This window comes from Adiantum capillus-veneris, chromosome 28 (assembly GCF_014529385.1).
Source record: "Adiantum capillus-veneris isolate H3 chromosome 28, ASM1452938v2, whole genome shotgun sequence".
NCBI classification, from domain to species: Eukaryota; Viridiplantae; Streptophyta; class Polypodiopsida; order Polypodiales; family Pteridaceae; genus Adiantum; species Adiantum capillus-veneris.
Genome location: NC_140958.1, coordinates 73,096,764 through 73,124,686, shown reverse-complemented (window position 1 = coordinate 73,124,686; position 27,923 = coordinate 73,096,764). Strand labels below are relative to the sequence as shown.

The 27,923-nt window shown below is 44.6% G+C and overlaps 1 protein-coding gene across 1 annotated transcript; it reads right to left on the bottom strand.

The window, feature by feature from the left end:
• Positions 1 to 1,661: 1,661 nt before the first annotated feature.
• Positions 1,662 to 26,296, bottom strand: LOC147420682 (plant/protein). The gene is made up of 3 exons (XM_086504343.1): positions 25,997 to 26,296; positions 2,061 to 2,333; positions 1,662 to 1,963 (listed from the first exon to the last, which is right to left on the bottom strand). Exons 1-2 carry the CDS (start codon positions 26,270 to 26,272, stop codon positions 2,061 to 2,063), a joined length of 549 nt encoding a protein of 182 aa, XP_086360469.1. The 5' UTR covers positions 26,273 to 26,296; the 3' UTR covers positions 1,662 to 1,963.
• Between the last annotated feature and the right edge of the window lie 1,627 nt (positions 26,297 to 27,923).

The window sequence follows — 27,923 nt, the reverse complement described above, 5'->3', positions numbered from 1 at the left end:
TAACATATATGTTGTCTTGTTTGAATGGATGCAGGTAAGGACTCTTCTTGGAAAGTTTTTTTTGGCTTTTAGCAATTGTCCAATACAGGATTACACATACACCTACTGCAAGGGAAGTACTTATGTTATCTATATACTGGAATGAGGCTTCATTCTTACAAACATTGTACAAAGATAATTATAAGATTGAGTTGTTTTTGTACTTATCATTTTCTTTATTCTGGAGCCGGATGTCTTTTGAATGTAAAAGTTTAGTTATGTCTTATTAATTATGATAAAACAACTACACACACACACACACAGATAGAGAGAGAGAGAGAGAGAGAGAGAGCTTCATACAATTTCCTTGAGCAAATTGTTAGTAAGTTAAGAATTGAGTGACCTTCCCATCTTTAAACCATCACACGAGGCATGCCTTAATAACTACTCTTACTTTCTTGAATATGACCAAGAGGTTTCGTGTATAGTGGGCAATAGCTCGCTTGAGGGACACCATTCTTTTCAATATGTTACCTACAACTCATTTCGGCAAGCAACACATTGTTGGTAGAGCCTTCACAAGCAAAAGTTGCTTTGTGACATGCCATGCTTTAAATTGTGTTTTAAGGCTAGTTTTGAATGCAAAATCCACAACTATAGGTGAAAAAATACATGATCCTTCAATCCTATCTTTCCATAAGGGCGTGTGCCTTAATAAGCACCCTTACTTAACCGAATAAGATCAAGAGGATTGAGCATAGTGAACATCATCTCGCTTGTGGACACTATTCTTTACAATCTAGCAACCATAGCTCAAATTGGCAATCAAATCTTTGTTGATAAAGCCTCAATGAGGAAAAGATAGTTTGTGATGTATAACTTTTTTTATTCTTGTAGTCTTATTTTAATTGCAAACCCAAATCTCTAGGGTAAAGAAAAGCATGACAATTGTTGTAATTAAGTTCTCACAAAGCATATTAGTCCTTGTTTCATGACCGATGGAGCACCTCCTAGCTTTGGTGGGTGATTGATGCTCAACCTTGTCATGCTTTTCTCAAATTTCCTTTCGCAAGTCCACAAAGTTGTTGAATAGAATTCCTTTGATGTTTTTTTACAAATTTTTTCGACACACCAGAGAGCCCACAGGGGGAGGTGCTTATCCCTTCCAAATATTAGCCATGTATGTATACATGGTCAGGCAAGGGCTGCGTACCTTCGGGCAAGAGCCACGCGTAGGCATCACCACAGTCACCTTATTGATGCACCACATGCTGGGAACGACGGAGAGAACTCCTAGCAACCAACCAAGAACCTCCTCCTCGGGTGACTCACCCACGGAGGATGCACTCGAGTGTCCAAGGGTAAGAGCCCTAGCAAGGTGAGCACAAGGTGTCCCTCTAGAGTGTGACAAAATGGGGGATTTGAACCCACAACCCGTAGGTTGAGAGGCCAAAGCCTTACTATTAGACCAACCCTTGGGGGACATAATTCCTTTGACATCGCTCATGCTTGTTTTAAAAAACAGTTTAGAAGCTTAGTATTTAAAGCTTATGCTATTTTACAAGAATAAGGGAAACAATTGGCCTCATACAAGAATAAGACAAGCATTTCAACGTTTCAATTCAAACTTCAATGATAATAGCACACAATTCTAGGAACTTTGTATCTCAATTGCAACAAAATAGACCCAAAACTTATCACGCTTTATTGGCTGGAGAAAAATTAACCACAAACCTGCCTTAATTTATGCAATCAAACGGTAATTACGCCATCGCTTTTTCTATCAATGTGCACGTGTGTTGGATATATGCACGCAGTGTGGGGTATGTACATCACATAAGGAACCATTTGCTTGACAATTAGGGTGATACATATAGCATGGGTATGCAAGCCTCAAACTTACATACTGACTTTATGCTCTGAAATCCCAGTTGTAGTATTCACCAACAGGGCACGAGCCATCTCTTGCATAACAAGCACTATTCTGCAAGTGACGCACATGATGAGAGGAATATTTGACATCACTAGAGATATATATTGGGCACCAAGTGTTGAAATCAGGAAAAGTTTCTGCAATGCACCTAGTTTTTTTCTTCCCGACTTCGCATCTTCTTGATTATGAGATCAATGGCAGCATTTGCAGATGAAAAAGCTCCATGAAAACTCTCCTTGAAAGAGAATGTTTCCAAGTCCCTAACCATTTGCATAAGAATGTCTCCCATGTCCCATTGCTTCTCCAACAAGCAATAGTAGTACACTTTCGAACAGCGTCTACTAATCTCGTCATTTGCTGGTTCTGGGCAATACTCATCATCCAGCCATTGATGAAGATTAATCCTCAACCACTCTGCCTCCTGCACCATGAAGCTGATATTCAGCAAGTATGGATAACTCCACACCAAAAATAAAAAATAAAAACAATTTAAAAAAAATCACCACCACTATCTTGGATGGGGATCTCCAGCCCTCAAAACACTGTTTGCATAAGGATCACTCATCCCAGCAAGAGTAACCCCCCCAATCATGGCAGGCTAACAGCTCTTGCAACCTATTGTGCTAATCTTTTTCCCACACTCTTTAACCCCTAAATTGTTGTCTTCTTGCCTAGGGTCCAAGGCTGGGCTGAAGGTAGTCGTATACAAAGCAGGCATAAAGCCAGTCATTGTTGACCACGAGTCCAACATCTTGCCTTCATACCTACTATGTCGTCGAGCTGCTTTCCCACCTGGGTCCATCTATTACTGCCATGTACATGCACTAATGGTCCACAGATGCCTCCGAGAAAGCCATCCTATAGATGGCCAAGAGGACTAGAAGAATTGGGTTGTCCCATGAAACGTATCATATTGGCCATCTTGCAACCACCAGTGCGAGATAGGCTCCCCCCATCCCCTTCCTTTTCCACCTTTGAGAAAAAGGAGGTCTTGAGCCCTTTGGTATTACATAAGCAAAATACAAAGAGCTTGAAGGCAATACATAAGCCCATAGGCATTACAGCAGCCAAAACTGGCCATGAAAAAACCCCTAGAATACAACAAACCATATTTTGTGTGTGTGTGTTTTTTTTTTTTTTTTTTTTTTTTTGGGGGGGGGGGGGGGGGGGGGGGAGAGAAACACACAAGCGATAAAGAGTTACAAAAGAAGGTGATACACCAAAAGCTGGAGGGAAGTGAAGGACAATTGTGAAGGAGAGCTGTATAGCACACGCAGGCCACCCGAACTTGCGAAGAGGAAGTTGAAACTCCACCAAAGATTCTCTAGAATCAGACCTAGGATCTCCAAGCCAAAAGGCTCACTCCAACAGAGGGCGCATCACCACCACATAACCACTCTCATCAAAAAGGACCCTAGGAGAGAAACAGCCTCAAGCCATCCCTGGCAGATCTTCAACCTGCAAAGCATAGGCAGGGTGGAGAACAAAGCTGAAGAAGAGGCTGGAATGTCCCACCCACCAAAACCACCATCTGTAATCTGAAGCCCACAATCCAAATAGAGGTGAAAAATCAGAAAACACAAGCAACATGCAACCATATGCGCACACACCACTCACATGAAACCAAGCAGCCACACAAAAAAACATGCAAGCCAGGCACTGACAAAGCAGACAAAGAAAAGACCGCATGCAGCAAAACATACACAGCACGCAATAAACAAGAAACCAAAAGAAAAACAGCAAACAGAGAAAACCAATGCAGGCAGTAGAGGACAAAAGGAAAAATATTATTTGGCGTGCACGGGCTTTTTTTTTTTCTTCTTTTTTTTTCTTTGGGGGCACCCAGAACACAAGCTTGGCACAACTTTACTCACGTGGCGACCCCCTCTCTCTCTCTCTCTGCTGACTCGAGAGTATGAACGCGACATACGAACTGCTTGGAACCATCTTTGGATGACCAAGAAGGATACAGTGGACACTTATTGCGAGAGATTCTAGAGCTCTTTTCTACCCGCCTCTTCATTTAAGAAGATCTCGTTCAAACAACACATTGAGCGGTTTACCTTGGGTCTTCCTACAGAGATCCGAGATCACTCCGTAGAACAAAAGTCGGCTTCCATTCAGGAGCTGATGAGTCATGCGAAACGGGGTTTTGCCATTCACTCAAGCAGTTTGACCTACCCCACAGATGAAATCATGACGCAAAGAGTCGAACACACTTCGAAAAATGAAAGTAGAAAGAGAAGAGTAACCCAGAAAAGAAAGAAAAGGATGCACGACCCAAACTCACTCCTCAAGAGAGAGCTCTCTACATCAAGGAGGGGAAGTGCTTTGGATGCAAGGAAAATGGGCATATCTCCACTAAGTGCCATAACAAGGCACCGAATGAACAGGATGAAGAAAGGCCAGAAAGTTCCAAAGCAGCTAAGGGACGTGGCAAAAAAGGCAGATAAAATGCAGAATTGGTACCACATTGCGTGGGACCCGAACCGAATCAAATGAATGAAAGTACAAACTTTGCCGCTTTTAGGGCAAAGTGAAGGATCAGGAAGCCCTCTTTTGCTTTGATGAAGGAGCCAAGGCCAACTTCTTTTGACTTAGATTGGCGGCTCGATTTGGAATTACGCCCGACAAGCTGAGGCCATAGGCGGAGGTAGTTCGAGTGGCACTAGGACGGGATGTTGCCATTACACCGATCATTGGCAAACTTCATTTGCAATGACAGGGATGTTTAGGGCACGAGGATTTCTACGTAATTTCCTTGAGAGGTTGTGACGTCCTACTCGAAATCCCTTGGTACCACAAGAACGACGCCGTGGTTGACTACCGGGCCGAGAAAACGACTTTGACAAAAGAAGGGCTCAAAGAGTGTACTTGTTGAACTTCAATTTCTTTACTCATTTTTTTGGAGAGAACTGAACAATGAATGAAGGTCGAATATGGTTTGACCTGAACAATGAACGCCAAGATTTTCTCCACACTCATGCCGATTGCTTTTCAGAGGGCCTGCTAGGCGAGTTGCCACTAGCTCGTCCTAAGGATCATACTATTGATCTAATACCTGGAAGCACACCACCGAACCAGCCACCTTACCGTGTGAGCCGAGCCCAGAGATACACCTGTTTGGAACACATTGTCTCAACAGCACGAGTGCATATGGACCCAGCCAAGATAGAGATTATCTGTGATTGGCCCGATTTGAAGAATGTCCATGAAGTTGAAAGCTCCTTGGGCTTATGTTCTTACTATAGGCGGTTCATCAAAAAGTTTGCAGAGGATGTTTACCCCTTTGCACTTGTCAACATAAAAAGGAGTCCTTTTCTCGTAAGGATCTACAAAAGTGACTGCCTTTGATACAAAATTTGACTACAGGACCAGACTTTGCTGGTTTTGCAAGAGTCGTTTGAAGTATATTCTGATACTTGTGGTCGTAGACTAGATGCGGTCTTAATGCAAGAAGGCCAATGTCATTGCCTATGAGAGCCGATTGTTTTCAAGGCCGGAATTGACAGTACAGATATGTGAGAAAGAGCTTTTGGTGGCTTTCCATGCTCTTACTCACTGGCGACATTACCTACTCGGAGCCGATTTTACGGTTTTCATAGATGATGGGAGTTTATGCTACTTGTCACAGAAGCAGCTATCGGAAAAGCAAATGGGGTGGACAAACATCTTGTCACAGTTTTACTTCCGGATTGTCCAAGTGCAGGGACAAAAGAAATTGGTGGCAGATACTTTGTCCCTCAAGCCCTTGGTTCTGGCTATTTCCGCAACACATCATAGAAGCTTCGAGGATATGGTCGGTCAGTACGCCACAGATACAGATTTTGCAGATGTATTCAGTTAAATACAGAAAGGGGAGATAGTAGCGGACTATTTCATTCGGGATGGCTACTTGATGAAGAAAAAAAGAGAAAAGGTTCTAACTGAATGCCACTGTCCGCCTTCTACAGGTCACCGCAGCATTGCTACCACCTTGAAAGGGGTAGAGAGATACTTCTTTTGGCCGAGACTCAAGAAGGATGTGGATGAGTTTGTGCGCAGTCGCTTGGTATGCCAAAAGGTCAAGTTTGACATAAAGCACAAGGATTGTTACAGCCTTTACCCATACCACCCACCCCTGGGAAAGTATTGCAATGGATTTTCATTTTTGATCTCCCGAGAACACAAGGTGGGCACGATTGTTTATTGCCTAAATCTTCAAATTCCATGGCATGCCTGAGACGATTGTCTCCGACAGGGACCCCAGGTTCACGAGTTTGTTTTGGACGGCTATTTGGGAGAACATAGGCACGCGGTTGCAGTCCTCATCATCGTTCCACCCACAGACTAACAAGCAATCAGAGATTGCTAATTCAGTGGTACTGGATTTGGTCGGCTTCAAAGAAAAGTCTTATCTTTCGTGCTAAGGAAGGGTGGAACCTTCGTAGCAAATTCAATAATCTCAAATGGCACCTTCTTCATCAAAGAGTTAATCATGTTTCTGTAGGCATATTCCACCAAAGGTAAAAACCTTTCCCATGTCGTCTTCTGATGCAACGATCAACATGACGTGGCAGCTTTTTGCGGCAGATTTGGCCTGCTTTTCTGGCTACGCAAATTGGCTTGTTTTTTTGCTACGCAAGAGAATCGGAGAGAGAGAGAGAGAGAGAGAGAGAGAGAGAGAGAGAGAGAGCTCTTTTGCTTTATTTTTAAAAGCTTTTAATTTACCAACTTTTGGGCTCTGCTTTTGGCATCCCTTGTAACCTTTTAATAAGTGGGCAGGCTTCCCACTTCTCAGAGCATTTGGACGCAGAGTCTGAGAGTGAGAGCCTCCCACTCACTTGTACTTTTGCAACAGATTAATACAAAGAGAAATACCGAAAGGGGCGCCAGTCTTTGGGGCCAATATCTCTAGGCACGGAACTCCGCCGGGCCAGTGTCGAATCAAATTGTGAACTGTGAACTGTTTTGAAGTGAATTCTTGTGGTGTCGCGGTAGATTCTCAACAGTATCCAAGTCTGTTACAAGTGGCCCTCTAGGTACTTAAAAACAGTACAAGGGATGCCAAAAGCAAAGCCCCAAAGAGCATCATGTCCAAAAGCACTTAGTTCTAAAAGCAATTGCTCTCAAAAGCTAGCACTGAAACTGCCAAAATCTGCCAACGCAAATTGCTGAATTCCATATAGCAATGCTATGTCATCATGTCAGCACAAATCACGAAAATAACCGTATAGCCTGCCACATCATCAGTTTTTATGCAAGTTGTGTGTGTGTGTGTGTGTGTGTGAGAGTGTGCCTTGCTTTATTTTAGGGTTTTAGGCCCCTCCGCCAGTTCCTGTAAGTTGTTGAGGGTTAGGATTATTAATCCTAGCCCATTAATGATTTTGGGCCACTCAGCAGGACTTCATAAGTTGGAGATTCTTCTGTTTCTTCTTCTTCTTCTTCTTCTTCTTCTTCTATGTTATAAGCCTCTCGGCCGAATTCTCCAAAGCACAATCAAGTTAGCCCAAGACCAGAAGGTCACACAGTTGTCCTAGCATCATGCAAATGACTTCTAATGCAAAATACCACATAGAGAGAACTAGTCATGGCAAAAAGGATTTCCGGCTTTGACCAAGAGATAGGTATGGACCACCTTCCTAGGGAGAGTGAATCTTGGGCGGGCTAAACGAACACATTGATCCGATGCGTCTATGACCTCGGCACAGAAACCCTAACCCCAAAACCTGTCACAATACCACCATTGATGCCTCTAGGTTTCCACCCTTCGACACCAAATAGTGCAAGAGCTTCTTCTTGAGAGTCCACAGAAGCTTCTATTCCACTTTTTCCGACAAACGGTTGCAACACCCGACTTTGCACCACCGTTGCCACCACCTCCTCCATTGCCTCTGTGACGGGTTTTAGAGTTACGGTTTCAGAGGTCCTAGACGCATCGGATCAATGCGTTCATTCCCCCCCCCCCCCCCAACACTCACTTCCCCTAGAAAGGTGGTCCATGCTAATCTCTTTGTCAAAGTTAGAATCCTCTGTGACATGAACAGTTCTCTCTATGTGGTATCTGCATAGATAATCATCTATGATCTGCGTGGTACTAGGATATTTGAGTGACCTTCGGATCCTAGGCTAACTTGACTACGTTTTGCAAAACCCGGCCGAAGGGCCTAGAACTTGGAAGAAGCAACACAAACAGAAGGAGTTCCGACTTGTGAAGACTTGCAAAGTGGCCCAAAATGGGTTAGGATTTTAATTCTATGTAAGGTGCATCGGATGAATGTTGAACTTTGCTCAAGATGAGTGCTCCGAACTGTGCTCAAGAATTCCTTTTACTTACGAAAGGGAGAGCCTTCCGTTCCTTTAGTGAGAGAGTGCAAATAATCACAAACAAAGTGGTAAACACTGTGAATGAAGGTGTTAGAGATTGACAGATAGAGAGAGAAGAGTACGACACCAGAATGTTGTCAAACCCTCCTCCAAGGCCCCACTCTCTATGGCGAGAGCGGTCTATGCTATTGATTGCACAAATCTCTACAATGCAATGGACTTGCCGACGATGTCGACGACGACGAGACGGGCTGAAACTGAAAACGCTAAGAGCTAAAATCTGCAAATCTTGTATCTGCTGAATTTGACTCTATGTCGGTGACGACGGCGATGACGACGATGCGATGACGACGGGCTGAAAACGCAAATGCTGAAATCTGCGAATAGCGGACTGAATCTGCAAACACTGGCTGATATGACCATGCGGTGAAGATCTATTGCGGGAAGGTGAAATCTGCGAGGTTTAGGGGCTGCAGTACGGAACCTAACTGCTGAAAACTGAAAACGCTGATGCAAATCTGGGATCTATCGTCAAGGAACTACAAACGCTAGGGCTGATCTGCAACTCCAAAAACGCTAGGCTGATTTGCTCATCTGCTGCAAAAACGCTATGGGCTTTGCTGTCGCCAGGCTGATCTGCAAAACTGCTGAAAACACTAGGCCTCTTCTGCAGTTCATGAAAAACGTTGGTTGGTCTTTGGTGGCTGAAAACGCTAGGTCCTCTTGCCGTCTTGCTGAGAAGGTGCTCTTCAGATGGTACCTGCTGCCTCTTCTGCTAGAAAGTGCTAGCGCTAGGTTTCTTATATATTAACTTGCCAGAATTGCCCTACCCAGTTCCCAAACAAAGTTGCTTAATAATAATAAGTGAAAAATGGCTAAAATAGGGAAAATGGGTCAGTGCACTGTAAAAATGCTCCTAATGGTAATCTGATGATCATGATGTGTGCAACCAGAGGATATGCATCTACTCTAAGTGCTTGGACATGCACGGTTTGCGAACAGACTCACAAACGTGCCAGAACGCTTCCTAAGCTAATTGAACTGAACTGAACCCTAGTCATGAAGTAGCTTGTCCACGTACACATAGGGTTAAATGTGCACGTGACATCCCCTCCTTTTTAAAGTGAGGTACTGGTACCGAACTGTATGGCGTCGAGGGAGATCGCCACCAACATCTGGAATCCTGGAAAGGACTCTTCGCCAGCCCACTCTGATGCGTGGGTCATGCGATACTTAAACTTCATAAAGATTTGCAACGCTTGCTTCTTTGAGCTGCGCTGAAAGCGACACAAAGTCATATGTGGCTCCTTCAACAACTTCGTCTATAGTCATGCGTCTACCTTCTTCAAGAATCTCCGAGGATGAAAATTCATGAAACCACTTCCAACACAAAAACATGAACATACCCATTCCATGTAAAGTGACTAGAAAAATTCTAGTCTTCTTTAAAGACTGTACATGCAATGTAGATGAATATATAGACGGAGTGCCAAACCGTTCATCAAACACACGCAAACAATTGGGTCGAATCTTGACTTTCTGATCTAAATCAATCAACTGTGGCAAATCACAATGAAAATGCCGATGAGTGATGCTCAATCCTTCTTGTGCTCTTTCGGATACCGTGTCATGCTAAGGAAGAGACATGGAATGTGAATTCCTTGAATGCAAACATTTGATCTTTTCATGAGTAATCCGCATACATCCGTGCTCATTCATGAGGGAATCGTGTTCATCGTACAATATGGCATGCCTATGACAAGGGATCACATAAAGACGGTGACTAACATACAAGAAACCGTCACAAATGAAACACTCGAACAATGCGTACTGACTAATCATGAGCACATATAATACTTCCTGTAAGGGTTCTTTGGACCTCGACTCGAGAACCAAGATCGGTTCTTCGTGATTGATCGAATCTGCAATGAGGTTAGTGTCATTAGAAAAAGCATCAACTAAACCATCATCCTTGTGAACAATCACATCTTTTTCTTGCAACCCATCATGTTTGTGAATAATCACATCTTTATCATGCAAATCATGTGTGTCGTGCTTTGGAGAAGACAAGACTGAGAGAGTCTCCTTCTCTTGATTCTTTTCAATCTTCGCCTGCACATTAGAAATGAGAGATGAGGAATGAACAGCAAGCTCCCCGTGAATGACAATTGGAGAGTCACTCTTGGCATTGAAAGTGAAAGTATTAGTTGCCCAATCAATGAGACGGTTATGCTCACGGAACCATCGAATGCCTAAAAGCATATCACATCCTGAAAGAGGAGATACTACAAATTTTCTGCGGAAGGACGCTTGTTGAACAGTGAACAAAACATCAAGGCAATCTTGTGTGATGTGTAACTAAGTCAGACTTTGTAAATAATTAATTTATTTACGAGAAAAGAATTATCTAATTAGTTGTGTGCACATCAGAATAGATTTAGCAGTTCTGGGGTCTCAGGTACGCCCAAGTTTGGGCCAGTGCACCTCAGGGAGACCCTAGCAGAAAATACCTTGAAGCCCTAGCGATTAAAAAATCGGGTCTTCAATGAAGGGGTAGATAGTAGCCTCAAATTTCAGGCTCAAAAAATTACGCGCGCTAGTGCAAGCACAGGAATGAGATGGGGTCCTACTCCCCCATTTTCAGTGTTGGCAGTGCCCTACGCATTGGAGCCCTCCATGGAAGCTTGAGAGCAGCCCCTTGTGACATATGTGGTGGCCTCGTGCTCCCATTGTCTAGAGCAAGGGCTCTCATAGCCATAGCCAGCTTTTGGTGAGGTTTCATCGCGAGAAGTTGCAGCATGCACTCTCTTCGTAGAGTGTCGTGGCTGTAAATTCTCTGTTTTCAGCCCTTAATCACCTCCTTTAGGTTGAATTTCAGCAAAATACATATAGAATCTAGTTCTTCTCTACCTACACTACGTGTACACCAAGTTTCGTGCAATTCCATCGCGGAAAAGGTCTCTTTTTCGGCTCTGGAACATGCTCAGGTAACATTTTCAGGTTATGTGCAGAAAATTACAGCAAGCATGTGTGCGTGCATTTTGCGTGTTTCTCCCTTGTTTTTGTTGCAGGAATAATTATGCATAAAGGGACTCAGTTAGCAGAAGGTAGACTCTCATTTTCGAGAGCTTCCGTTGAGTTTTGTAGAAGATAGACTCTCGTTTTTGAGAGCTTCCCAAAATCTCATAGTAGAGGGAAGATCCTCTCAGTATTCAGAGAGTAGCGTTCGCACTCTCTCAGTCACAAGCAAAAAGAAAGAATAGAGGACGGGCTATTGCCCCGTTCTTGTGCTTGTAAAGATTCTCCCTTAGTAATAAAGATATTCTCTTTATGGGGGGGGACCAGCCCATCTTCTGGTCCCCAATGAAGTGTCAAGCTTTTCCTCTCTCTCTCCAATTCTCTTGAGTATTTGAAGTACAATTAAAAGTCAGTTTACGCTTCCGTATTTTTGTGACAGTGGTATCAGAGCAAGGTCATCTCTCTCTTCCGTAAGGGATTGACGACTCTTGGCAAACTGCAGAAATGGGAGGACGCAAGATAGAGTTCTCTCTCCTTCAACAGCAGGTGGAAGAGTTGCAAAAAGCTCTCTCCCATCCAGAAGTCCAAAAGATTCTCCATACTCTTGAGAAAGGGAAGGAGAAAATGCCGATGGGGTCGGGAGAAATCCCGCAGAACCCAAAGGCGCCAAAACCAAGGAAAGATCCTTTGATTGGAACCTCCCGCATGCACGAGAGGCACATGAAACCTCCAGAACGTCATGTACGGTTTAACCCAAAAGTTCAAGAGCAGGATCCCCCTGATTCCCCTCAATTCTCTTTCATGAAGAATCTGGATGACATAGTTGCTCCGGAAGACATGTTCCTGGAAGATCCGTCGCAGCAAGAAGTGCATTCAAGGGAAAAGACTCTTGTCCATAAGGAGTCTAAGCATAGAAAGAAGGAGCATCATAAGAAGAAGCACCACAGGCAGAAAACATTCAAGTCGGGAGACAAAGATGTGAAATTCGACACCTACAATGGGCGGCGTGATAATGACAAAGCTTTGGCTTTCATCCGCCAATTCGAAGTTGCATTTGCTGAAGGGAATTTTAAAGAAAGATCCAAGCTTCGCCATGTTAGTATGTACCTGAAAGGCACCGCCAGCAGTTGGTGGTTAACCCTTATCCTGGAAGATCGTAAACCCCAAGATTGGACTGCTTTCAAGAAGGAGTTCTACGCACAGTTCCTTCCTCCAGACTATGAGGAAGAGGTAAAGAAAGAATGGGATCGACTTTCACAGTCGGAGAACGAAATTGTTCCACGCTATGTGGATAGGTTTTGGGACGTTCTCTTGAAAGTCACTCCATTCAAGAAGATTGACGATTCGGAAAAGGTGCGCAAGTTTGAAGCAGGATTGCATGAAGCCTTGCAAAAGGCTATGAAGCTTTACCCTCGAGGTAACTTGCAGATACTTATGGAATCAGCCCGCATAGCTGATGGAATACATGACAAGGGTACTCCCAGGAAGATGGAGCAAAGCACTTACCATGCCAAGCAGAAGGCTCTCCATGAGCAGCCTACCTCTACTTCTTCTTCTCAAAAGAAGAAAAGAACCGCCTCCGAAGCAGAAGCAAAGCCAAATCAGCCCAAGAAAGGGAGATATCTCTCTCCTGCTGAGTTGCGAACCTACATTAGTGAAGGAAGATGCTTCAAGTGCGGACAAGTTGGTCATATGAAGGGTGATTGTCCTAACAAACCTCCACAACCACCCTCTTCCAATGCAGTCCCAGATGTACAAGGAAATACAACCAAGGATGGAAAAGAAAGAGCTCTTCTCAAAGCTTGGGGTAGTATCAACAACCAACGGGCTCTTATTTTGTTTGACCCTGGCAGTACAGACAACTTCATCTCTACCAAGCTAGCTGATGACCTGAACTTACAGCCCAATCGTTTTGGAGTTTCTATTCAAGCACAATCTGCTTTCAAAGGGCAGAACTCAAACTCTACTCCAATCATAGGGAAGTTGAATCTAAAGGTCGACGACTACAAAGATCAAGAGTCTTTCTTACTAGCTTCACTTGAAGGATGCGATGTTATCTTGGGAATGCCTTTGCACTACAAGATGCATCCCATTCCGGACTATGTTCAGAAAACCTTATCCTTTGCTCATAAAGGAAAGGAGTATCTTGTACTTGCAGATGCAGGTGATTGGCGTATTCCTATCACCAATCACATTGCCATCAAGAAAGAAATGAAAAAGTGTGTTTCAGCGTACTTGATTTTTGCAAGAGAGAGAGATGTCTGTTTCACAACTTTCTTCCTCTTTAGAGCAAAAAAGACTTCAGTTATTAGAAAGTTATAAAGATTGCTTTGCAGATGAACTGCCAAATGAACTCCCACCTTCGCGACCTGAGGATCATACAATTGATTTGATCCCAGGAAGTTCTCCTCCAAATCAGCCCCCTTATCGAGTTAGTCTAATGCAGCAAGAAGAAATTCTCAAGCAGGTTAACGAACTTTTGGAGAAGGGCTTAATAAGGCCTAGTACTTCTCCATATTGTTCACCTGTCTTGCTAGTACAGAAAAAGGATTCTAAACAGGATCACAATCAAGAATCGATTTCCAATCCCACGGATTGACGACATTCTTGACAAGTTACAAGGAGCAAGTGTTTTTAGTCGTATAGACTTGAAGAGCGGTTATCATCAAATCGGCATAGCTCCTCAAGATGTGCATAAGACTTCATTTAGAACAACCTTCGGGTTGTATGAATTCTTAGTGATGCCTTTTGGACTCACTAATGCACCAGCCACATTCATTAGAATGATGGATAGAATCTTCCACTCATATAGAAGCTTCACGGGCGTTTTCTTTGATGACGTCTTAATCTTCTCAGAGACGGAAGACGAACACTATAAGCATCTCACCTTAGTGTTTGAAGAATTACGCAAACACAAATTATTTGTGAATGCTAAGAAGAGTGAGTTCTTTCTAAAAGAAATCCACTATTTCGGCCATATAGTATCTCACAATCAGGTGAGAATGGACCCTGATAAGATTCAAGCAGTTGTAGAATGGCCTACGCCAACTACAGTACATGATGTACGAAGTTTCCTTGGCCTCTGTTCTTATTATCGGCGTTTCATTCGAGCTTTTGCCGCGATAGCATGTCCCCTCCATGACCTGACAAAAGAGCGGATTCCATCCCATTGGGGATCTGGACAAAAACAAGCTTTTGAAAAGCTTAAGTATCTACTCAGTCACGGACCTGTTCTCACCGTCCCTGATCTTCGCAAACCTTTCGAGGTATACTGCGATGCATCTGGAGATTGTGTAGGAGCAGTTTTGAACCAAGAGGGTCACGCGATAGCCTATGAAAGTCGGCGCCTTAAAGATGCAGAGTTGCATGTCTCCATATACGAGAAAGAGCTAATGGCAGTAATTCATGCTCTTTCCATTTGGAAACACTATCTATTAGGAGCTGATTTTATTATCAAGACAGATCATCAAAGTCTTCGCTACTTTCTCACACAGAGAAAGTTATCAGAAAAGCAGATGAGATGGGCCAACTTTCTTTCAATGTTCCATTTTCAGATTTTACATACTTCTGGAACGAAGAATGCAGTTGCAGATGCTCTCTCCAGGCATCCAAAGATCGATGCACTAACAACAATCTATCATGAGGAACTAGAATCTCTCAGCGAGATGTATCCTCAAGATCCAGACTTCGCCACAATTTGGGCAGATCTTCAAGCTGGTCACTCAAGGCCACCTTATTCCATTAGGGATAATACGCTCTATTGTCAACAAGCAATATGCATAGCTCAGCCCTTACGACAGAAGGTGATGGATGAAGCCCATAATTCTCCTTATGTCGGGCATCGGGGAATTGCTTCCACCACTAGTACCCTCGAAAGGTATTTCTTTTGGCCAACACTCCGTGCGGACATTGAAAAACATGTACGTGAGTGTTTAGTCTGCAAAAAAGTAAAATATGACAGACATAAAGTTTATGGCAAGCTTCAGCCGACTCCCTGTGCCTAACACACCATGGGAAAGTATTGCCATGGATTTTATTACGGATCTTCCTAGATCCAAGAATGGAAATGATGCAATCTGGACTATAGTAGTCAGATTCAGTAAGCAAGCACATTTTCTTCCAGTAAAGAAGACGATCAAAGCTGATCACATGGCTAGAATATTTCTAGCTCAGATTTTTAAACACCATGGATTGCCAAAGACTATTGTCAGCGATAGAGATCCCCGCATGACTAGTCTATTTTGGCAGACATTGTTTGAAAACTTGGGAACTAAGCTTGACTTTTCATTAGCTTATCATCCTCAAACAGATGGTCAAAGCGAAATCGCTAATGCCACTGTTTTAGATCTCTTCAAGTGCTATGTTTCGGAACGAGAATCCGAATGGGAACTGTATTTACCAATAGTTGAGTTTGCATATAATAATACCATACATTCCTCAACTGGTAGAGCTCCCTTCGAAATTATTTATGGGAAGCCACTCTTACTTCCTATTATGGTTACCAAAGAAAACATCTTCGCCGCAAATGAATTTGTGCGCAATATTGATATTGCCCATCAACAAGTAAAGCAAGCGATTCTTCGTACTCAAGAGCAACAGAAGAGAAAAGCAGACAAGCACAGAAGGAATCTCAATCTTGAAAAAGGACCATATGTCCTACTTCGGTTTGAGAAAGCTAGATTGAAAAAGCGGATCGACAAAGGAAAAGTTGTCAAACTTTCCCATAGATTTTACGGCCCTTTCAAAATTACAGATAAAGTCAATGACGTGACTTTCAGATTGGATTTGCCTTCTAGCTGGCGCATCCATAATGCTTTTCATGTCAGTCTCCTCCGACTGTATGTTGGACCTCCGATAGTGGCGCCAGTACAAGAAGATCCTCCAGAAGTCGAAGAGACTGAGGAACTCCTTCAACCTCAACAGATAATACACCACTCGGAGAGACAACTCAAGTCGGGGAGTCTACATCGAAAGTATTTAGTCAAGTTCAAGAATTACACTCCTTTAGATGCAAAGTGGATGACTGAGTCCGATCTTAAGGACTACCCAGACATCTTGCACAGTTATGTTGACGCTCTACAGTTGAGGTCAACTGTTTAGAACCAAGAGGGATGTAACTAAGTCAGACTTTGTAAATAATTAATTTATTTACGAGAAAAGAATTATCTAATTAGTTGTGTGCACATCAGAATAGATTTAGCAGTGCTCGGGCCTCAGGTGCGCCCAAGTTTGGGCCAGTGCACCTCAGGGAGACCCTAGCAGAAAATACCCTGAAGCCCTAACAATTGGGAAATCGGGTCTTCAATGAAGGGGTAGATAGTAGCCTCAAATTTCAGGCTCAGAAAATTACGCACGCTAGTGCAAGCACAGGAATGAGATGGGGTCCTTAGAATAATAACCCTAAGGCCTGAATCATTTTACGGCCTTAGGATAAGTCAGTTAAGGTATTTTTAAATTGTCTATGCCGGACCAAATGACCGGACAAGTGCGAACAGGTAATGCCAGAGCAGTGTCGGTACGACATTGCGCTGGGGAGCAGCTAACAATTTCATTAGTAGCATGTGTGTGTGCAATTGTGAGTTAATTTGCACATTTCATTAATAGCCTAGGGATGTTTAAAAGTGAAAGTTGAAGGGTTTTTTAAGTTATTAAGTAAGTGTGCCAAGTGGCAGACTTACCAATGCAAACTAACTCTCTCGCTCTCGCTCTCACCCTCTCTCTCTTCCTAGCGCCCCCTCTCCCTGATGGCTATTTAGGAGGCTCTACTCCCCCATTTTCAGTGTTGGCAGTGCCCTACGCATTGGAGCCCTCCATGGAAGCTTGAGAGCAGCCCCTTGTGACATATGTGGTGGCCTCGTGCTCCCATTGTCTAGAGCAAGGGCTCTCATAGCCATAGCCAGCTTTTGGTGAGGTTTCATCGCGAGAAGTTGCAGCATGCACTCTCTTCGTAGAGTGTCGTGGCTGTAAATTCTCTGTTTTCAGCCCTTAATCACCTCCTTTAGGTTGAATTTCAGCAAAATACATATAGAATCTAGTTCTTCTCTACCTACACTACGTGTACACCAAGTTTCGTGCAATTCCATCGCGGAAAAGGTCTCTTTTTCGGCTCTGGAACATGCTCAGGTAACATTTTCAGGTTATGTGCAGAAAATTACAGCAAGCATGTGTGCGTGCATTTTGCGTGTTTCTCCCTTGTTTTTGTTGCAGGAATAATTATGCATAAAGCGACTCAGTTAGCGGAAGGTAGACTCTCATTTTCGAGAGCTTCCGTTGAGTTTTGTGGAAGATAGACTCTCGTTTTTTAGAGCTTCCCAAAATCTCATAGCAGAGGGAAGATCCTCTCAGTATTCAGAGAGTAGCGTTCGCACTCTCTCAGTCACAAGCAAAAAGAAAGAATAGAGGACGGGCTATTGCCCCGTTCTTGTGCTTGTAAAGATTCTCCCTTAGTAATAAAGATATTCTCTTTATGGGGGGGGACCAGCCCATCTTCTGATCCCCAATGAAGTGTCAAGCTTCCTCTCTCTCTCCAATTCTCTTGAGTATTTGAAGTGCAATTAAAAGTCAGTTTACGCTTCCGTATTTTTGTGACAGATGAGAGAGTCCATACTGGGAGCAAAGCCCAACACCTCGAAAGGAGATGTCTTGCTAACCTCAAAGCGGGCTCTTTCGACAAGAGAGTCACTAATCATATCATACATACTGCTTGGGTCAAACAATATGACAAAACGCTAACTCTTTACATGACCGTAACACTTAATAAGAGACTCATCAATGAGAGGATCATGAGAAACTTGGGTCACACTCATGTTCTCATTTATTGCATTAACAGAGGATGTGGGTTCTGTGGATTCTTTAAATTCATTAGAGTCAAGCTTAGGACATGTTCTTTTTATGTGACCCTTGATGTGACAATGATAACATCGAGCTTCCTTAGAATAAATGCTTTGTTCTTCCGACGTGATGTATCCTCCTAAAATTCCTTGTTCTGCCTTTTCATTTGGAGTGAGCTTAGGTTTAGCAATTGTGTTTGCTTTACCCTTAGGTTCATTTGGAGAGTTCTTTTCTGAGAGACTAGAGGAAGATTGGTTAGAAGAGTTACCATTCTTACCATTGTTACCGTTCTTACCATTCTGAGGGTTCTGCGAAGTCTGAGAGGTACTTTGCGAAGTCTTGTTCTCCTTAGGCTTTCCCTTGTTGTTCTTCATCTCTTGAAAGAGAGCAATTGCTACCGCCTTGTTGAGATCCACGGGGTCGAAAACTTCTACATCAAACTTGATATATTCGTCCAACCCAAAAATGAAAGTCTCTTTGAGCTCATCATCAGATTTACGTAATTGGGTGCCGAGCTGCAAAACACGGTTAGAAAAAGACATGATTGGCATACCATTCTGCTTGAGATTGTGCCAATCTTCTTTCAACCGCGCTAGGTACTGAGGAGGCATAAACCGCGCCTTGAGCTTGTCTTGGAAGTCGGCCCAATTGAAGAAAAGGGACGCGTCTCCGTCAGCTTCCTCTAAGTGCGCGGCCAACTGTGCCTCTTGCCATGCGTGGTACCAATTAATGGCATCACCGACAAGGTACATGACTGCCGTCAAAACCTTGCTATTCCTTGTCTTCTTAGTTGTCGCAAAATAAGCATTAAATTGATGCAACCAAGAATGAATAACACTAGCATCCATCTCATCGTCATACTTACTGAACGTGATCTTCTCGGTGACAGGGTTGTTGGAGCTCGAATCTCGGCTTGCGCCACTTATGAACCCCCAACATCTTTGACTGGCTCGGGTTTCGAGGTGAGTACTTGTAGGACCAACTCTTACATGTGTTGGTCTCTGTGCGCCTCACGCTCTAACTCCAAGGCTGCTTGTCTATCTTCGGCCGCTACTCGGTGGGCTTCGTGTGTTTGCTCACGCTCAAGCTCAATAGCTGTCCTCCTTTCTTCGGCCGCCAAGCGCGCTTGCTCATGCTCACTCTCCAAGGTTGCCCTTTGCTCTTTGGCCGCCAAGCGCGCTTGCTCGCGCTCACGCTTCAAGTTGGCCTTTCTTTCTGCTTTTCTTTCTTCGCACTCTCTATCAAAGATTGCCTTTCTTTCTTCGCGCTCGCGCTCCAAGGCAGCGCGTTGCGCTTCTTGTTGTAACATCATGTCCATCATCGTCGTAACCAAAGCTTTTTGTTTTGTTTTGTTTTCGGAGTCGGATAGGGCACGCCCGGCCGCTCCCCTCATACACCAAAAAAGTATACAAGAAGAACGACCAGGACTATGCACCCAGAAACCGAAGGCGTCTGACGCTTTTGTCACTAGTTTCCTCTGGACTACGAGAGTTCAGAATTATCTACACTCATAGGACCATGACTAATCCCTTGAGAGACCCACTTCGCCACTTAGATTTGGGCGTGACAGCGACCAAGTACCTCTGTTCAGAGGCTCAGGTACAACGGGACTTGCTTTGGTCTTCCCTTTGGAGTTGCCTCCTCCAGGTAACTTATTGCTCACCTCACTAAACTGCCTTTGAAACCCGACGGTTTTCCCTTAGGAAATGCCATACCCGCTTGGTAGGGCGTCGGCTCACAGGTGGCGTCTGATGAGGTTGGTGATGTCTCCCGTTTACACCTCCCAACCCCTTTTAGGTGAAGTTGACCCCCCCGGGGGGGAATGGCACTTGGGCGCTCTCGTAGCTCATCTGGCTTCGCTTGGGGAGAATTATGTCATTTGCCCCGAAAGGGATCGGATTCAAAATAATAGCATAGGAAGGGGAGCATTATCTCCCCATCCGCCTATGCAGAGCACCCAAATACCGGGGTACAACTTCACCGAGGAACTTCGCCACAGGCACGTGCCCTGCGGTTCCATCCCTCGAGTGCGGATCACGACGTACCCAGAAGGGCATCCGCTTCCCGCAAGCCTCCCCACCAAGGAGCATAACGGTCCTTTCTTCACGGTCCAACGAAGGGTCGATTGCGTTGAAGGTGGAGTTGAATCGGTTTGGTGCAATCCTTGGGGTAGATGGGGAAGGGAGAGGGTCAGAAAAACCTCAAGGTGGGGAAAATTCTTCTTCGCCACCTCCATGCTCATCACCTCCATGCAAAGTATCCATTCCGCTTCAGGTGATGACCATACACTAAAGTCTTGGGTTCTTAAGTTCACGAGGAACTTGGGTTCTTGTGGTTCTTGTGGTTGTTGAGGTTCTTGAGGGTCTTGAGTTCTTGGGTTCTTGGGTTCTTGAGGGTCTTGAGGTTCTTGAGGGTCTTGAGTTCTTCTTTTAGCTTGCCATCTGTGTTAGAGAAGGATCTTCTCTTACCCGAGCTCTACTCTGCGGGACGCACCCCTTAGCGGCCTTGAGCTCACACCAAGGTTGCCTTTTCCCACCTCACGTCAATTGGCAGGCCGCTAAGTGCACGGTCCGCTCTCAATGAGCGAAAAGAGGCACAAGGGGAGGTTGGACAAGCCCTTCTTCCTTGGGTTTCCTGTCACTCTTCAAAAACACGATTAAGAATCGACACGCCCAAGTGGACTTGGGTTACGTGCGACCGCAACAAGCAAAAAAAAATTATGTGGTTCTTTCCTTGAGTGATACAGAACACTGCCAAAGCTCTGATACCAATGTAAGGTGCAACGGATGTGAATGTTGAACTTTGCTCAAGATAAGTGCTCTGAACTTTGCTCAAGGGTTCCTTTTACTTACGGAAGGGAGAGCCTTCCGTCTCTTTAGTGAGAGAGTGCAAATGATCACAAACAAAGTGGTAAACACGGTGAATGAAGGTGTTGAGACTGAGAGATAGAGAGAGAAGAATACGACACCAGAATGTTGTCAAACCCTCCTCCAAGGCCCCACTCTCTATGGCGAGAGCGGTCTATGTTATTGATTGCACAAATCTCTACAATGCAATGGACTTGCCGGCGATGTCGACAACGACGAGACGGGCTGAAAACTGAAAACGCTAAGGGCTGAAATCTGCAAATCTTGTATCTGTTGAATTCTGACTCTATGTCGGTGACGGCGGCAATGACGACGATGCGACGATGACGCGCTGAAAACGCAGATGCTGAAATCTGCGAATAGCGGGCTGAATGTCACGAGGACGTGGCAGTTATTAACCATGTCACAGAGATGTGGCAACTGCTAATCTTGGTTGTTGGTTTCTTTCCAATGGGGTTTATTTTATTTGTTTAAGACCCTCTTTTTGAAGTAGCAAACGGTCGGACATTGTATGGCCAATGTGAACGGTAGATTCACCCGCAGACGGGAAGTGGTCGGCACTGGAATTCGTATGGTAAGAGGATGTCTAGGCTCAGAGCAAGATCATATAGGTCCCCCCGTCGCACTTAGCAAGTTGGTGGATGCTAGGAAGTGAACTCAATTAAGGCGTAAAGTCAAGGTGTGACTTCCAACAAAAAGTATGTGACAGTTGGGCCACATTGCATTTTTGGATGCGGTCCCAATGAGGATAGATGGTCAGAAGACCAGTGGGAGCCCAACGGAAGCATCTCCTAAAATTTAGGGAACTGCTATTTTGGGCCACGAAATGTGTTCGCGTCATTACCTTCGGTATGACTAGGGGAACACTTTACAACTCTGCCGCGAAGTCAACTGACGCACCAGTTGAGATATTTTTAGCAGGGAAAGCCCAAACTCGGAAACTGGGCGACGTGTCAGCTTGTGAGCGATTCTGCCACTCTGGGAGGCAAAAACGAGCTGCATATCATCAAAGGGGGCGCCATTTTCAGCCACAGGCGGATTGCAACAGGTACAGAAGCTATGGAATGCTTACCTTGCCCTCTATGCACAGTATGGTGACGGGAGTGATGCCCCGCACGCTACATACTGCTCTCTTTCTCCCCTACGTGCAGTTATGTGATGCCCCACAAGAGGGCTACTCATTTGACTGATGTACAGTTGTGTGGGTTCATGCTTTTGTGCTGAGGCAAGAGCCTCCTTGAGCAGGAACGGGGGTAGCTAACTGCTGCTCCAAAGCAGGCACTGGTGAGGGTCATAACCTCACCGTACAGGTGCAAAATCAGCGCTGTGTATGCGCTGTAATTTGACTGTTTTTCAGCCATACGGACGCCAGGATCATTGGGAATCGTGCCCCACTGGCAAAGGACAGTTAGGGGACTGTTTGGGGCTGAAAACAGGGCAAAAACCAGTAAATACAGCGTGCTGAATTTACTGTTTTTGGACAGGAATCAGAGGGTATACGCCAGTGCAAGCGAGTTCCAGCAGGGGAATTGGTTTCGCACAAGTTTTGGGGCTGTTATGCTGCCGAAATTTGGCCAAATCAAATGGTATCTAGGTGGATACATGTGAAGGATTCCCAGGACCTTACCTTGTAATTTACCCTCCTAAAGAATAAAGAAATACCGAAAGGGGCGCCAATTTTGGGGCCTACAGGTTGTCGGCGTCTGCTCGGAGCATTCTAGCTGCCGAGCCGTGTGTGTATTCAAGTGTTAACTCCCGTCGCAGGTTCTCTTTGCAAAGTGCTGTGTGTGTGTGTATAAAGTAAAGAATTTCGGGTGAAAGCCAACGCCTACCGCCCTACGGGCCGGTTTCACTGAATCTGCAAACGCTAGTTTATCTGACCGTGCGACAAGGATCTACTGCGAGAAGGTGAGATCTGCGAGGTTTGGGGGCTGCGGTACGGAACGTGACTACTGAAAACTGAAAACGCTGATACAAATCTAGGAGGGCTGATCTACAACTCCAAAAACGCTAGGCTGATTTGCTCATCTGCTGCAAAAATGCTATGGGCTCTGCTATCGCCAGGCTTATCTGCAATTGCTGAAAACGCTAGGCCTGTTCTGCAGTTGATGAAAAACGTTGGCTGGTCTTTGGTGGCTGAAAACGCTAGGTCCTCTTGCCGTCTTGGTGAGAAGGTGCTCTTCAGATGGTACATGCTGCCTCTTCTGCCAGAAAGTACTAGCGCTAGGTTTCTTATATATTAACTTGCCAGAATCGCCCTACCCAGTTTCCCAACAAAGTCACTTAATAATAATAAGTGAAAAATGGCTAAAATAGGGAAAATGGGTCTATGGCATATGCATTGTAAAAATGCTCCTAATGGGTTCTGATGGTAAACTGATGATCATGATGTGTGCAACCAAAGAATATGCATCTACTCTAAGTGCCTGGATATGCACGGTCTGCGAACAAGACTCACAAAAGTGCCAGTACACTTCCTAAGCTAACTGAACTGAATTGAACCCTAGTCATGAAGTAGCTTGTAGATGTGCACGTGACATCCTAACCGCCACCCAATTTAAACTTCTACCAAGGGGCCTAAATTAAAGACACACCCAGGAATTGCGTAAAGGACTCATGATGTGGCATGGCCTAGAGGAAAAAGACTGGATAGAAGGGGCCTAAACCCTACAAAAAGAGGCAGAAGAAGTTTACCAACTTGCAAATTATTGTGAGTGGCCCAGAAGGGGTTAGGGTTAAAAACCTAACCCATCCCAACTTACGGAACTTGGCAGAGGGGCCTAAAACCCCTAAATATAAAGCAAGGCCCTAAATTTGCGAAAAAAGTGCTCAAGTGGCTGTCTATACTGATGTTTTGCGATTTGCATTGCTGATGTGGCACGTCGTACGAATTTCTACGTTTTACAGACAACCCAAGAGACGCTAGCTTTTGGGTACCGCATGCTTTTGGACCATATGTTTTTGATATAACTGCTTCTGACAAGGCCAGGGGCCTTTATAAGGGTGCCAGGGCCTCTCCTCTAGGCAGTTTTTGCGTGGGAGCATTGCAAAGCATAAAAATAAAATACCAAGAAGGGGCGCCACTCTTTGGGGCTAGTGCATCTGGACGCAGAACTTTGTCGCGCCGTGTCGTCTCTCTCTATTTTCAGTTCTGTTCAGTTGTTTCCAGTTTCTCTCACGTGTGTTGCTTTAGATCTTCGGCTTGGGTGTCCAAATCTACTATAGTGGTATCAGAGCTTAGACGATCCCTCTTCTACGAAGGATCCAATCCCTTTTCTCGCAGCACACATGGATTCTGGCAATAAATCCGACAAGGAGGAGACCTTGTCCCTACTTGCTGAGCGAGAAAAGTAATGGAAGAGCTAGTGAGAATCAAACTTCTTCCAAAAGAGTTGTCCATACTCGCCTGAGTGAGAAAACTAATGGAGGAACTAGTAAGAGTCGAACTTCTTCTAAGACTTCAGAAGAAGAATACAGCCCTCTTTCGCCAAGCAACATCGAGAAGATGGAAGTACAACGGCAGCGTCAGGTTCACATTTGTGCCAGCCAGATGCTCAAATACCAAGGACCCGCAGTATGCGAAATTTCTGAAGAATCATCCACTTGACGAAATTCATTCGGGATGGCAGGCGGCCCCTTAAGTCAACTATGAGACAGAAATCAAAGTTGGGTGCTCGTAAGTGACGCTTGTACTCGCAAACTGTGTTTGACAGTGCTGTGACCAAGTTATGAAGTCTTCGAATGGCTCTCAAAAGAAAAGTCGTGGAGCAGATTACTCCGCCCCTAGGTTAGAAAACCTCATTCGAAGCAGTTAGCAAATCCAAGAAGCGTGTACGTTTTGAGGATGATCCCAATTCATCTTCGTCTTGAGACAACTCCAACGAGGAGGACAGGAAGCACCGAAAGCGCAGGAGGACTCGAGAGAGCAAGAAGAGCAAGAAGAACGGGAGGGGCAGACGCTCTGAGAAGAACCCATCCCGGAAAGGATCTCGAAAGCACAAAAAACATTCTGACAATTTTGACAAGGATTCAACAGTTCGATATTGTTTTCTCGGGAGGGCGCTTTTCTGAACCTTCCAAAGTACGACGAATGTCTTCCTATCTGAAAGGCAATGCCCAGACTTAGTGGTCGACCTTACTTTTGTGAAGGAAAGCACCCACCACTTGGTTAAAGTTCAAACGAGTTTTTACCACTGCACGACTCCACGAAGAGTACGAAGAAAATGTTATCACAGCATGGAACCATCTCCGGATGACCAAAGAGGACACTCTTGATGACTATTGTCAGCGCTTTTGGGATACTTTTCTACCCGCTTCCTCCTTCAAGAAAAATACCTTTTAACAACAAGTTGAGCGGTTTTATTGCGGCTTGTCCAAGGAGATTCGGCGTTATTGTTGACAAAGAAGGTGGCCTCCATTTTGCGACTCATGAGTCATGCCAAACAAGGATTTGAAATGCACACCATTACATTGACATACCCAACCGACAAGCAAGTGTCTGCTCAACAGAGGCCAAACCAACCGAATGGTATCAACAAGGGGAAGCAACAAAAGAAGAAACCATGGTGGTAGGTAGTAATCCAAACTAGTAGCAATCGTGTTCACCATCACATACCGGCAGAATCGTGGAGCATAATGTTTGATGTCTAGCATCCCAAACCAATAGCATCAAGTAAACATGCATGGGGTCGCTGGATACACATCATGCATGTGACTACAATCGAGCAGTAAAGAACAGAGCACAATTATCCTTTAACAATTGCCGTGTTAGTTCTTCCTAGATTATATCATTGAATTTCTCTCCCCGGTCATTCCCAAAAACTCCCTGAGTCACCTCTAGGTTCTCGTTCACGTACCTTTTGAATCGCCCGGCACAGATAGTGGAATCACGTCTTTAGAGTCTGTAGTTCAGTCGCTCCTGACCATCGATTCTTTTGTTATGTACTTGTTCATCATTTATCAGTTCAATTCATTGGTGTTAAGTGCTCCATTTGCCTCCGCAGGGGTAGCACAGAGAGAGAGAGAGAGAGAGAGAGAGAGAGAGAGAGAGAGAGAGAGAGACCTGTGCAGCAACACGTGCTGAGGTCCAAGAAGGGGGGATGAGAAGGTCCTCCACAAAAGGAGTTGAATGAGAGTCGTCATCTCGTGAAGCCGTGGAGGAGGAGGAGGATGAAGACGAGGCGACAGGATTTGCGAAGCTAAGAGACGGGAAAGAAGGATAGCCTGCTATTATGGCCAAGCTGGGGCGGCCCACAAGTCCTTGCGTGAAGGCTCTAAGGCGCGGCGATGCGTTCCCGCCATGCAACATCCACGGCCTGTGAGCTACTAACGTCTCCATTTGCTCAGTGAACTAGTAATAGTGTATCCCAATCTCAGAAAAATAAAAATTCTTTCATAAATAAAATTCTTTCATAACATATTAAGGGCATAAGTGAAAGTGAAGGGTGAGTTTAGGAAAGGAAAGAAGAATTGAAATGGTGGGAGCGAACTAGTTGGAGCGGCACGAAACATAGTAGCTTCATGAGTCATTGTTGGGATAGTTCTCTCTCTCTCTCTCTCTCTCTCTCTCATGATGAGGAGTACATTGCGAGCTTAGTGGGAGGGGCTCCACTGCGAGAGATCTCGGCGGTGATTTAGGTGCTCATGAAGAGCGCCTGGAAGCAACTTGCTCTACTAAGCCTAGGTCAGTCTCTTGATCGTGTCGAAATCTTATGCATGAAGAGGCTCAGACTATTATGGAGTCTGATGTAGAGAGAAAAAGAGTTAGAGAGAAAATGACGGCATTTAGACACTCAGAGAGCCAACATAGATAGAGAGCAATAATTAGACACATAGAGAGTGAATATAGATAGAGAGCGATAACTACATATTACAGAGACTTCCACTTACTTTATAATTGCCGGTAAATTGAGAGAAAAAATTAAAATTTTAAAAAGACGAAAAAGAAGAGTTAGCCAAATGAGAGGCAAACCTCCTTCTGCCACGTGTCCCTACGTTCATAAAAAGACAGGAACTCACATTTTTACCCTCGCAAAGGACATTTTTTAATGACAAGAGGCTTCCCCTTATCACACCATGTGGTGAGATTTTGCATTCCCTCTGTGTGGTTTCCACTCGCCAAAGTTACCAATGGTTGAGTGAAAAGCAAGTCTGTATTGCTATTGAAGTGAGGTCATTCTGAAGCAAGATAGGGTGATACAAATTTGTGTTCACTCATGTAACTGCAACTGTTCATTCCAAAATAGCAATGCAGGGAAAAGCTAAATGACTAGAGAGGAATTTGAGCATGCAAAAACAAATATCAATAGGTTAATGGCGATATTGGCCAATCGTGTGAGTGTCATGGGGAGATGTATAACACACACACACACACACACACACACACACACACACACACACACACACACACATATACACATATATCAATGGTAAGAGCGAGCGAGACCCGCCGGTAGGCGGGTCGTGCGAGCTAGTTGAAATGGTGGGAGCAAACTAGTTGGAGGGGCACGTGGGTAGCAAGTGTGGTAGGGCTTGAGCGCAAGGTGTGCCAGGGCACAACGCGGCTGGACGACGAGGTCGGCGATGGGGGAGGGCAAGAAGTTTTTTCTTTATAAAAAAAGGGTCACGATGTCGGCATCAAATCACTCATGGTAGAGTGGTTTAGAGGAAAATGCCTCTGTTGGCCTACCATGAGCGCCGATTCAAAACCGATCTGGCAATTTTGCTTGAGATTCTAAACATGGAAGTGATCCGAGAAAATCTGAAAAGATTCTGGCTTATATAATTGCAGTAGTAGAGCCATTGAACTAGTATGCCTTGATAATTGAACAACAAAATGAAGGGGTGAGGTGAAAGGAAATTAAAAAAATTGTAGATGTTGAACAAAAATGCAAGGGATCTGAAAGGTAGAGAAGGTAGTGAAATTCAATAGAAAAGAAGACAAGCAAGGTTTGTAAAATACATGGTTTATATCGTTGTTTCTCATTGCA